The sequence below is a fragment of the Callorhinchus milii genome, unplaced genomic scaffold, assembly GCF_018977255.1.
Source record: "Callorhinchus milii isolate IMCB2004 unplaced genomic scaffold, IMCB_Cmil_1.0 Scaffold6, whole genome shotgun sequence".
NCBI classification, from domain to species: domain Eukaryota; kingdom Metazoa; phylum Chordata; class Chondrichthyes; order Chimaeriformes; family Callorhinchidae; genus Callorhinchus; species Callorhinchus milii.
The window spans coordinates 25,422,681-25,436,002 of NW_024704747.1; the positions used below are offsets into that span (position 1 = coordinate 25,422,681).

Consider the following 13,322-nt stretch of genomic DNA (forward strand, 5'->3'; position numbering starts at 1 on the left):
TTCAAGAGAAAATTATAGGGGACGGAGAAAGATTTTCCTAAGAAAATCACTCATAATGAGTCTACACTCGCTTGCACACAGGAAGGGGGAGGGACGAGAGATGAATTGGACATCCTGTGCATTTGACATGAGAAGGTCCACGTATTCTACTGTTTTTACAGTAAGTTGGTCAGAGGATCAAAGGTCACTCTCGGCATTCATTGGGCATTAGTGGCAGAATCACCAGTGCTAAAACCACTGCTAGTTAGTTAGAAATATATCATTTTTATAGAGCATTCCTGTTTAAAAATGCTGAATTACTGCACGAAAAGGGCTGCCACTTGCAAGGTGGACAGTCTAAGCCTACAGCTGTGCAGTACTTTTCCACTCTCCTGTGACCTGAGTGAATTTCCAGGCAGTGTATGGTACAGGTACAGATGTGATCAGCTCCCTATTGTACCTTGCTCCCCAGCCAACTCAGAAATAACAACAACAACAGCAACTTGCATTTCCACTCCAGGTTGAACAAGTTTAGTGAATTTGAAGAAAAGATCCAATTTTAATAATAATAATAATAATAATCCATGCATTTGATATAGCGGCTTATCATGTCTTTAGGATGTATCAAAGCGTTTCACAGAATATTCTGTAAAGTGAGTTGACTGTATACTTTGCGGGCGAAACGCCCACAGTAAGGCTTATTGGATGTGACGATTCACCCACTGTGAATAAGTTTGTTCTTTTTTTAAAACGTCTCTCGGTATTTATTATTAATGGTTTGTGAGGGAGCGAGCGTTCCATTCCAGACACAAGGAAATTTCCATGTGTGGGTGTACACATATGGGGAACTCTCAGACCAGTATATTAAAAACTATGCCATCAATTATGTAGGATATTACAGATAACATTGAATTATATAATTTTACTAAATTTGGCACAACATTTGATCTGTTTAGTCTATTGTAATTCTTACCCATTCTGCATACACATTTTGTCACTAACTTTATTAAATTGTTGCTAAACCCAAATGCCACTTGAAATTGTAACTCATGTTTTTGTTTTTTCTTGAGTAGGACAGTCGCTTCAAGGACGAAATCGATAAGTTGACAGGATACAAGACTAAGTCGCTTCTGTGTATGCCGATTCGAAACAGCGATGGGGAAATTATCAGTGTTGCCCAAGCTATAAACAAAAATCCTGGAGGAGCTCCATTCACTGAGGATGATGAAAAGGTTGGATTTGGTTTTATGTTGATCTATCGTTTATCTGGTGAAGTGAAGCCAAGTTAAGCTTCTAGCAAAAAGCACAGTAGTTGACCTTGATATTTATGATAGTCTCAATAAAGTGTTTTATAAACTATATTGTGAGCCATAACCGTATGTGTGCTAACAGAGGAGGAGGAGGAATCACACACAGGAATCCAGTGTTGTTGGATTGACCCCACAAAGGTTAAAGGTAAATCTGCTGTAAATGTAGGACAAGTTCTAGGAAAACCAGAAGCATCTAATGTCAGTCCATCTGGAAGTGATTGTTGAGGAGCTGAGTGATACTTTCTTGTTGTTGGAAATTATTTGAAACCTGCCCCTTGTAATTTGCTTTGAATTAAATATTCATTAAAGGAAAAGCATTGAGATTCAGAAAAGAAGAGTGGACAAATAGTGAGAACACTTTGAAGTCATCTCAGATTTTAGGCTATTTGCCACAGTACCAACTGGTACAATTACTGGCACAGACGTGAGGTGATTTAGCAGGAGCTAAGCGAGGGGGGAGAGTGTTCTGAGTGGGTGGAGTAACTGAAACCTTTTAAAACAAGTTATTTGTTGTGAGGTACATTACCATGAGATGGTTGGACAATGGCTGTCCGCTTGTAATGTTTCTTTCGAGGAGTAATAATATGATGCATGAGGCAAAATATAAAGTCCCTTAATGGACTCTTGTTTGTTGCAGTGCCTTAATTAGCAGAACATCTTGAAAATATCATGCTAATTATAACATGACATTACAATAATAGATAAGATTTTACCCACTGCTTTTTCAAGTTTCAGAGCAGCTGTTCCTATAAAGGCTTTGTGTTGAAACAAGTACAATATGCCCACAAGGACAGCTGAAGACATTAACAATCTGAGGCTAATAGATGTTTTGTTCAAAATGATGTTTATAGAAATCTGGTATCTCTGCCATGTACTATTGCGTGGATTTGGGCAGGAAGAGAAAATTACACTGGAATAGTAAGATTCCTGGAAAACGGTAGTGTGAAATTTTGATGGGTTGTGCTGGGATGTTGCACATTGGAATTAAGGGTGCATTGTATTAACCCTTCACGATTGCGGTAACATTTCAGTCCACATTAAAAACATTTTTATTGAACATTGTTTATTCAGAGGAAATGGGAAGTAACTATATAGCTTGGCGATCTGTACTATGCAATTCTCGTATACCTTCTGCTGTGCGCAATTGGCTGCTGTGTTTTGCCCACAAAATACACAGTCACTACACTTTATAGCTTACTCTGTGAAGCGCTTTGAGACGTCTCAAAGACATGATAAGGCGCAAAATCAAATGCAAGCATTATTATCATCATACAGATCATATTCTGTTTTTATATCTCTTTTTATGTCAATTTTTTGCAGTGGCTTATTAAAAGAGGCAAATTTTATGTGTTGCTGAAAGAGTAAACAAGTTAGTTGCCGTACTGATAACGACAGCACGAGATAACTAAAAACAGTACACTGCACACCCAAAGTTTCGTAACTTTAAAAAAAAGACTCAATGCCACTGAAAGAAGAATGTGAAATAGGAATTGCCAAATTCACAAAGTATTACACAGACAATTACAGCTGCTTATGTACAACGAACACCATTCCTTTACAAGTTGGAAAGGGACAATATGAACCATTTAATCAATACACAGCTCTTTAACATTGTAAGATGTCATTTGTTTTCTTGTCATTCAAACGTGTAAGGTTTAGTTACATACTGGGCTCATCACCGACTTACATGAACAAATTAAAAGATGAAACGTCACAAAGCCAATTCCGAGGTAATCAGTACTTGTAACCTATTACTATATTAATTAACAGCTCGTCAGGGTGGGTGACCAAGTACTGGTGTGGGGCATTCATATGCACTAACAACTAAGAAAGGGGTTATTTAGATGTGCCTGATATGTGCTGAAAGTTCAATTCATCCATCGATATCAGCAGCAAGAAATCAGTCAGCATAACATAGTATATTAAAGGTACGAAAATTGTACAGAATTATTTTAAAGCACGTGACATAAATCACGGAGGTATACCCAGGGATCGATTCAGCTTACTGCCTTATCAATGCATTTATTTCCCAGTAAATACGTGTTAGCATATGTCAGGCATATCTATGAATCAGTGTTATTTTATTATTTATTGCTTTATCATTCAGGAAAGGGGGTTGCAAAGTGTTATTTGATTCACCTTCCCAGACATCATACAAATGACAGCCTGCAATTTTGAAAAGAAAAATGTATTTTATGAAACGTCTCATCTCACTGATGGGAGAGAATCAGAGAGAAACTGAAATAATAGTTTTAGAGAAATAATTACTACTTGAAAGGGTAAAAGGAAAGAGGTGGAGAATGACCCTAAACTGACCCATGGTGTCTCCAGTTCTTTATCCCTGACACAGAACAGCAAATGGTGGCCTGAGGTGTTTGACTGCAGTGGATGTCATGTGTTAGTATTTGTGTACAGTGCATACACTGCTATGTGCTGTAACTGAATTGAATACAGCATTTAGGGGAGGGTTCTCTCTCCCATCGTGTTTGTATAAAAGCAACATGAGCAGAATCAAGATTGTACTGATGCGTATCGAGTGATGAGCAAAGTCCCAAGGCTCATCGTACATCATGGATTATTTTCCTCTAACAATCCTGCTCAGGAATTACGTGCACTTCAAAAGCAACCTGTCTTAAAAAAAACAAATACGAGAGCATTTAGATTTCCATCTGAATTGTGGTACCAAGGACAGCGAAGCCAAGAAAACAGTGAAGTCAGTGCACGTGTGAGTGTGTGAGGAGGGTGTGTGTGTGGGGGGGGGAGTTGGAGAAGGTCTATCATAACCTTATTGTGCTAAAACTAGTGCTATATTGCTTCTTGGCTCGCTTGTGATTTTGAGTTGAGCTATTTAGGTGCGGCGGCCTTATGTTGGTTATTTATGCAGTAAAAATGACCAATACAACATTTGATCTAAAAAGTAATCCCATATTAGCCAAAGCATATTTCAGGAAAAGCTCATCCCTCAACTCAAAGAGAGCTACCCCCAAAACTGTTACCATGACGCTAATTAGCCTACTGTGTATTATACAATAGGAAGCAATTAATCCTTACAATGATCGGGCAATCCATCATTTTCAAATCTTTAAAATCCTGAGATCACGCCATTTCCTGGGCAAATCTCGGGCTATCATATTTTACACACCGGTCCTAAAGAACATTTTTGTAGGGAAAATTCCAGGGAGACTTGTACTCCAGGCAGCATTGCAGTGGACTCCTGTAGCTCAGTGGTTAGAGCACTCGCTTTGCAAGTGAGAGACCTGAGTTCAATTCCAGGCAGAGGGCGAAACCTTGGGCAAGTTTCCTTACTCCACACAGAGCCTAATAATAATCCCTCCAAAAACCAAAACAATAATAAATTGGTCATTTTTAATCTACGACTGTTTGTGGGACATTGCTGTGCGCAATTGGCTGCCGCGTTCGCCCACAAATATACAGTCAATTCACTTTACAGTGTGTTCTGTGATGCGCTTTGGGACGTCCTCCCGACGTGAAAAGCGCTATATCAAATGCAAGGATTATTTGCAAGGATTATTATTGCCAGGTGTACAAAATCATTTGGTGAGTAAAAATCTAACTGTTTACGAAGTGGGTAGGGGGCGGGGGCGGGCAGAGAGAAAAACACAGAGCAAACAGTGCAAATTTCTTGTGATCTTTGTATTTAAAAAAATGTAATTAAATCCTTATTAGAAAGCGCAGGACCCATGCAACCATCGTCTGAAGTCTCTTCCTCCTTTTTATGTGGTGGTGCTGTCTGTCAGATGCTTAAACATTTAGGCTAAATGCACTCAATATGCTCTCAGACACTCTCGCCCACAGAAGAGAATACAATGAATGGTGCAACAGCTGCACCTCTGCTTTCCGTGGATAAAAGAAGAACTAACAAACAGGAGGAGCACGTTTTCACAGCCACTAAAGCAGCCTCGCCAGTTGGTTTACATGACATCAATCATCAGAGAGGAACAAACACTCTCGGTGACGATGCCACAACTTTCTCCGTGCTTAAACCTCTGAAGCTTCGTATCGTGCCTGAAAGCGATTATGATCAGGCTTGTCCTGAGAGAGGGAGAGAGGTGAAGTGTGTCTATCGTGAAAATAGGGAAATTGGAGCAAAACTCCCCAAACGAATGAGAAATGACCTCCCCCCCCCACCCTCAAAAAGATTCTTCTTAAAAAAAACATTACTGACAATATCCCGCTGTCACAGTACTCACTGCCAGGAGAGAGAGCACCAGCCTGAGCTCTACACTTGTGGGCATTTGGAGTTGAGATACAGATCAGCTGCAATCTAATAGAATGGCAGAACAGTTTGGAGGAGCTGAATGGCCTACACCTGTTCCTGCCTTCTCCACATTCTGCCATGACTCTGTGTTACACCTCCTGGTCCCCTCTAGGCATCTCACGCACAGCGATATCTGTGGCATCCACGTATGCTACCTTGTACTTTGCAGGTTGCTACCTCCTAATGCTAGTGCAGCTATAGGCACCCTCCAACCTCTCTACCCTCCCTCACCCCAACTCTGCCCCCCCCACCATGCTTGGGTCCTAATCCCCGGCTGCCTTGGGACATCCTCCCGACGTGAAAAGCGCTTTACACATGCAATTTTGTTATTGTTGATAGCATGAATCCTGCTATAGCACATGCTTGCAAATAGCCACAGACTTTTTAATTAAAATTTCCAGATTAATTGCAATTACACAGCACAGGTAACACTCCTTTTCCTAGCCTTTACCATATTGTTCTGGCATCTCTCAGCTAACCTTAATCTTACTGCTCTTGATCTCTTTCCTGGCTTGTTTCTCTCTGTGCTTCTCAGCTCTCTCTCTCTCTCTCTCCAAGGTCTCTTTTATTTGCATCTGGCAAAGTCTATTAAAAGGCTATTGATCTCCACTTCAACAGTCACCAAAGCAGCACTGCCAATTGTCTTACATGACGTCAATCATCATGGGGGGAAGAGGAGAGAGGTACAGTCACACACCCTCAGGAGTGAGCCAGTTTGAAAGGGGGAAAGAAAAGGTTTAGACGGACATCAGGTTCATGAAAAATTATTTGGAAATCTTTCAGTCGGCTTGTTTTTCAAACACCTGATGCAACAATGTAAAATATGATGACATGTGACACCTTGGTACCAGTGTAATAATAATATTAATATTAATTAATCTTTACATTTGGTATAGTGCCTTTCACGTTGGGAGGACTCCTCAAAGTCCTTCACAGGATATAATAATAATACTAATAACCCTTTGAGTGACCAATTTATCATTATTTGTTTTGAAAGCTGTAAAGTGGAGTGACTGTGTGTTTTGCAGCCAATTTGCACGTAGCAATGTCCCACAAACAGCCTTGAAGTGAATGACCAATTTTATCGGGGGATTGTTATCCAGGTCACGGGGAGAAACTGTCTTCTGTTTTCACAAAGCCACAAGATCTTTAATGTCCATCTGAACAGGTAGACGGGACCTTGGTTTAACCGTGTAGGTGACACAAAGATACTGCTGCAATATATTTCCTTCTGTCAAATGACTCATTCCCTAATGTAATAAATTTCATAAAAGTGCCGGCCTAATGAAATGCACCTCTTAAAGCTACCTTTGATTTCAACCCTAATACATCTCTAAAAGGCACTCTTATTGTAGCACAACTGCAATATATTCGGTAATGGTTCAGCTCCTCATTTATTCAGTTTGCTCAGTACCGTGTTCAAACATCGTTAGTCTTGTTGAATAACCTCTGCCTCCCCAGTCAACATCACTCTCACTGAAAAATAGCCCAACATCTGGGCTATTTTTATTGTTAGTTCGCTCCAAGCATTCTTGGCAAAGCTTCACGAATCCTGTGTTTAGTTGTAAATTATCACTAAAATACAACGTCAGAAGCGGACTGTGCCCAGAAACTCAAAAACTGAGTGTTCAGCTGTCACCTGCTCCTCAAAAGTTATACACAAAATGTATCGTTAGTCAATCCGGCTATAAATAAAGCTCCTATGGCCCAAGATTTCTCATTGTCTTTGCCCTAAAATTTAACATCATATAGTAATTTGGATAAATTTTAAATTCACCTGTCCCGTTTCGTTCAATCAGTTGAATTAATGTACTGGGCAGTCTTCAAGCAATGTATCTCCTTAATTCTTCAATCCTAACCTTTCTTTTTCTCTCTCACTTTCGGATATTTATTGTGGATTTCCAGCACTGTTTGTTTTTCGTTTAAGATTACCAACAGTTGAAGTCTTTTTCTATTTCCTCAAGCTAGTCTGTGGATAGCTATAACCAGCAGGTGTTCAAAAGCATTTGATGGAATCAGCATTTAGATAGAGAGTGGCTGCAATGTCAGATGACTTACTGGCCTTTAAACAGCTTTCTAGTCTTCATGTACTGCAGTGCAGTCAGTACAATTAAATAAACCTACAATGCCTTAGTCCACTTCTCTGAATCATGTACCAGGCTCTTGAAAGTAGAGTGTTGCTTCCAAATGCAAAAATCACATTGAATAACAACCTCTTTGGTGTAACACTTTTGAGCGCTCCAAGATACTACCCTGAAGAATGCTGTATAGATGCAAGTTGTTGTTGTAACACTGTCTGAATGACTCTCACAGCCTAAGAGAGAATTGCCAGCACTCTTTCAGTGTGAACATCTCTGTAAAAGAGGGTGGCATAGCTATGAATCTGCTTCTTACAACACTTCCTCAGCAGTGATGGGTTATAATCGCAAAAAAGTTACACAGCTTCAATCACAGCTGTTGAAAATGATTAAACTTGCTACCAGTACCTTTTCTAAAGGCTGCTCTTGTCAGATGTCAACCAAATGAAATCCTACAGCAAGAAAGTCTTCGATTTATTCATCTTATGCTTCAGAGAGAGCGAGGCATGTTGTGGGACAATGGTGATGTGAAGTGTTTTACAGTAAAAATGAAGAAAACGTGTACTGTTGCTAGAAATTGTACAAGGAGGGATTTAGTGGGGCCCTCATAGTGTGGGAGTAAATAAAGGCAGTTCTATATGAAATGGTATCTGACATTCTGCTTGTCGAGGAATGATCAATTAGGTGGAACAGTGTCCTGTTCAACTTATTCAGAGTCTGAGGTTGTGTTTCCCAACAAACATGTATTTTTTTTTACAGCTGGTAATACATCAGTATTTCGTTCTGAAAATCTTATATTGATTATATTAATCTTAAACTGAAAACGTGACTCTCCCCTGGAAGATTTCAGGCAATTAATACAGTAACTTTACTACCCCTTAAAATGATCTTATATGGGGAAAAAGATAAGATAGTTCTGTCTGATAATACATATTCAATACATGTCTAGTGTAGGATTAAATGACCACGTGAATCTACCTGTTTCAACTTATTTAAATCTCTATTTTAACTTAACTTTGAGAATAAGAAAAAAATTACAGAATTAAGAAGATACTGTAACCAAACCAGCAGCAGGTTACCGATTGCTGCCAATATACAAATAACCAAGGCAGGAATTCAAGCTTTTATAGTAAATAGTATTGATGTGAGCGCTAACATACTGTGCCTCCCAGTGTCTTGAGGCACTGCGTCACATATTCAGTTTGACAACACAACATGCTGCTTCATACCACAGAATGAATATTAATATGATTTTTTAAAAGGGATTTCTAGTGCTTTTCCATCTAACTGAACTGGAATTCTGGATAGACCCAGTCCCAAACCTGCTATCCATGGACTTAAATTCAATGGGAGATAGGATGGAATTGGCATCAGGGCAAGGTATAACAAAATGCCTTGTATGGTTATAAAATCATACATCTCCAATGCAGCACTGTGGTGATCATAATAATAATAATTGCATTTGATATCGTACCTTATCACGTCATTGAGATATTATAATTATTTTGTTGGTCAGCCAGGTGTCTGACACACGCATAAGCACATTTAAGAGTATCCAAATGTGACTGAGAGTTCCATGAATACGCTTACACACGGAAATTTCTCTGTCTGGATGCAATGTGCACTCTTATTCACATACACTTCCTGTATATTAGCTTTGCCACTTCCTTTACAGTATGACACCGATTACAGTACATAAGGCAGATAGCAAGAAACATCAATATAAAGTCTAATTATGTCCAAAAATGCGACTTCTAATTTGTTTTCCATAATGAAGAATAAAAGAGGTTGTTATTCTATTTTAATTGAATTTTATGCCACTCATTCTAATTTAAGATAGAGTGCAACAATTTCAGCATTTTACACTTTGGAGAGAATGTTACTCCATAATTAATTTGACAAACCCTGGGATTCATTCATTTGAATGTGAAAATCGTCTAAATCACAAAATCTGTTTAATATTTTGCGTAAAGGCCCAAGGAGTATGGCGTACTGCGATACTGCTGTGTCAAATTGGTTGTCGGGTTCGCCTGTAAAATATACAGTGATTGCACTTTACGGAAAATCTCCTTGATGTGAAAGACACAATTTCAAATGAAAGGATTATCAGCCATCTTCATCTCGCCCACAAAGTACACAGTCAGTCAAGTTTACAGCATATCTTGTGAAGCACGTTGAGACGTCCCGATGACGCGATGAGGCGCAATATCAAATGCGAGGATTATTGTTATTATGATCTATTTTGTAAATCAAAACGTTCCTCTCAGTAACCTCCTCAAATTTTGAAAGCATTTAAAAACTATATTTAAAGCCACAATCTTTAAATATTTAAATATTTAAATATCTTTAAATATTCAAAGATGCAATCTTGCATCTCATAAAATCTTCCTTTGTTCTTTCCCTCCTCCGAATGCGTTCACACAGTTCCTTGAGTCCACATAGCGAGAGACTCAAAGCTCCTTTCAGGGCTAATCCATCAGAGCCAACAGAGCCAATAACTCACTGGGCACCCAGGGTTCCACCCAGTGGCCAGTACTAGTCTCTCTCTCCTCCCCCCCCCCCCCCCCCCACTAAACTTTAAGAAGCTTTAATAATTAATAATTAATAATAACTTATTATTATTAGATTTATCAGACCTCTGTCTCATCTTTTTTTATACATACGTCGTGCTGCCTTGTGGGATAATTCTTACTGATATACACTGACTGTGAGATGAATTTCATCATAAACTGAACAGTGTACAGATACACGTACACTCAAATCACTTCTTGCACTTGATGCTGAGACGTTTGTCACAGGAAATGAATCCAACAGAGAGAATAATAGAGGGTGTGAGCGATTACAGGCCACTAATCCAATCAAAGAGACTAAGATATTTTAAAGCAGAAAAGATTGAATGGTTTATAATCATCTGAGCCCAGGAAATAGATTAGTCTTTAAATCACTCCTGTTATTGTTCATAGAATACACTGTTGCAATTCAACTGAAGTAGGAGATTTATTCTTTCTTGATGGTACTAGATCTCCATATGGATCTTACCTTTCAGTAGGCTCCACTTCCTAGATTTGGGCAGATGAATTATTGGAATTGTATTATTGCAAGCACATATTGGGAAACCTCCTGCAGTTATTGCTTGTAAATTCTATGTACGTCCAATTATATATTATATTACATTATCATTTACACCACTACATCCTACACAATCTCTCAGCAATAAAGTGCAGGTATGAGAAATGGATCAACCTTTAGATTTTGCACAAAGGGTAGCGTCAAGTGCAATGTATGATGGGTCACTGTCACTTTTGGATTGTCATTGGATGCACTGGATGTGACAGATAAAATGGTCTTTCTCAGTCCATGCTTCGTACCCATGTCTTATATCTGCTGACACTGTTCTGTTCCGACCTGCTCTTTTCACACCGTGTATAGTCGCCAGTGCTTTCTGCTGCAGCAGCTGCTGGGGGAAAAAAGTATTCCTACGTCAGTTAATATATCAGTGCATGAGGATAACTCACACTACTTATACTTACCCACCTCCTAACAGCTGGTTACTGAGTGGCACTGACAAAGCCCTGGATGTGAACCAATCTTTTAGTTGTAGCAATACCATATGGAGGTTTGGCACCAAAAATTGTTTATTTAAAGTGGGGGGGGTGGTGGTGAAAAAACATAGATTGGGTCTACACTCAAAAGTTCCTGGGTTCTTCGCTGCAAACCCAACTCGAGTGTAAAACTTTGCACCATTTTAACTGTAATTTTTGAAAAAAAATATGAATTTGCAACTTATGGAGGTATGAAAAGTCAATTCACTTTACAGTATATCCTGTGAAACGCTTCGGGATGTCTCGAAGATGTGGTAAGGCACTATATCAAATGCAAGGATTAGTATTGTTATTACACAGGGCTCAAAAAGTGCAGCTTTGGACAAGGATCACTCTTAAATGGTCAGAGACTGGACTTGAAGTCCACTCCAGACCAGACTGGTCTAACACACTATTTGCTGGTCCAGTGTCCTCATCCTTTCAAATGGAAAGTACATCTGAACATGAAGAACAGTGTCAAAGCAAAGTTCTGATTAATCCCATCTTCCGACAATTAAGCCCACAAGGAAACTTCCCTCCTGCTCGTTCCATGTTGCTGAGAATTTCCCTAAGTCAGTTCATACAGCACCAGGTATTCAATTACGTTTTTACACAAGCGCTGAGTGCCATCTCTGACGGCTTTGCTTTCGTTAACTGCTGTCTAACAGTCCCTGAAAACTCAACCGTGAGTTCCTGGGTTCTCCTCTGAAAACCCCAGCTCAAGTGTAAAACTTGCCCCATTTTTTAACTGTAATTTTTCTTCAGATCTGAAAGAAATATAAATTTGCAACGTAGACCAACAAATACAGCAACTGGCATTTATATAGCTGCCTTCAAGCAGAGCGCTTACATACAGAGGTGTGAAACCCTTACAGGACAAATATGTGCAGCGGCAGCAACAAAGCCACCCTGTGTAGAAGCTTGCTAATGTGGCACCTGAGGCAGCTCTCACTGTGAAAGCTATGGTGCTGGTGCAGTAGGTTTTAATGATGACAGATCTACCCTCGGCTGTCAGGGGTGTGATCGCCACAATCTGTAAAGTGCTGGGAAAAGTGTTCAGATCTCTGTAATTGAATATCGTCACCTATGTCCCTCACAGCATCTTTTCACTCAGCCAACAGGAAAGTAACATGTTTAACATATTACTTTGAGACGTCTCAACGAAGTGCTAAGGCGCTATATCGAATGCAAGGAATTTGTTATTGTTATTATTATATACTGCGTACCAACAGAGAGGTTTCCGCACTTCAGGAGCAGACTGTTCCACCACCAAACAAGAAGACAGTTCAGAAGGAAAGGACAGAGATCAACCTCCTATTATACAGTACATCTCTGCCCCTTGTTCTTTCCCACCCAGATTTGTGATCCATATATCGTGCAGAAATGGCAGCCTTACTAAATTCAGATCTGGGCCCCGGGCTGGGTTAGCTGATCATAACAATGGGCCTCCACACCCCTTGGGTTAGCGAAAGTAAAGGTAAAATCAGCTCTGTTACTTGCTCCTTACTGATACTCAGAGACCTGTTGGTATTTGCTGTGAAGCCACATGTATAGAAAATGGGCAAAGTACTGGAGGGTGACTGATGCTTTACACCCAAAAGAGGTAAAAGGAATCGAATGCCTCGATGAGAGGAGGAGAAGGGGAGAATATTGGGCAGGAAACCACTGAGGAGAAACATAAAAGAAATCCCCAGGGAACTATTTCGACAAATGCTGCATTGGCTCTGAGTATCCCAAGGCTATCTGTGCTGCCAAAAGAACTTAATATTCACATTGAGTATACTGATGACCACTTTTCCACCATTTCTATTTTCAGCAAAGTAGTAGCGCAGGTTTCCGTGACCCCACCAGACCTACAACTCTGCCATGTGGTAAAAGTGGGAACTCAACACGATTAGTTTGACAGCAGAGTATTAACAGCTCAAAAATATCTCTCACTTTCCAGGGCTTGACAGACATGCAAAGAACGTGCAGTTCTCCCAGTGTTCAAACTGACGACCACTTAAGCCCATAAATAAAGTTGTCTGTCAGTACAAGCTATTAAATGTGGGTCCCGTTGCTATTTTTGTAAAATATCAATTTAAGTCCAGAGAAA

General features: G+C 39.7%; 1 protein-coding gene across 1 annotated transcript in view; it reads left to right on the forward strand.

Moving 5' to 3' along the window:
• pde11a (phosphodiesterase 11a) overlaps positions 1-13,322 on the forward strand; it is a 79,859-nt gene that overhangs the window by 13,122 nt on the left and 53,415 nt on the right. Inside the window, 1 exon segment of the mRNA XM_007890064.2 lies at positions 1,053-1,211. Coding sequence (XP_007888255.2) covers positions 1,053-1,211 — 159 coding nt within the window.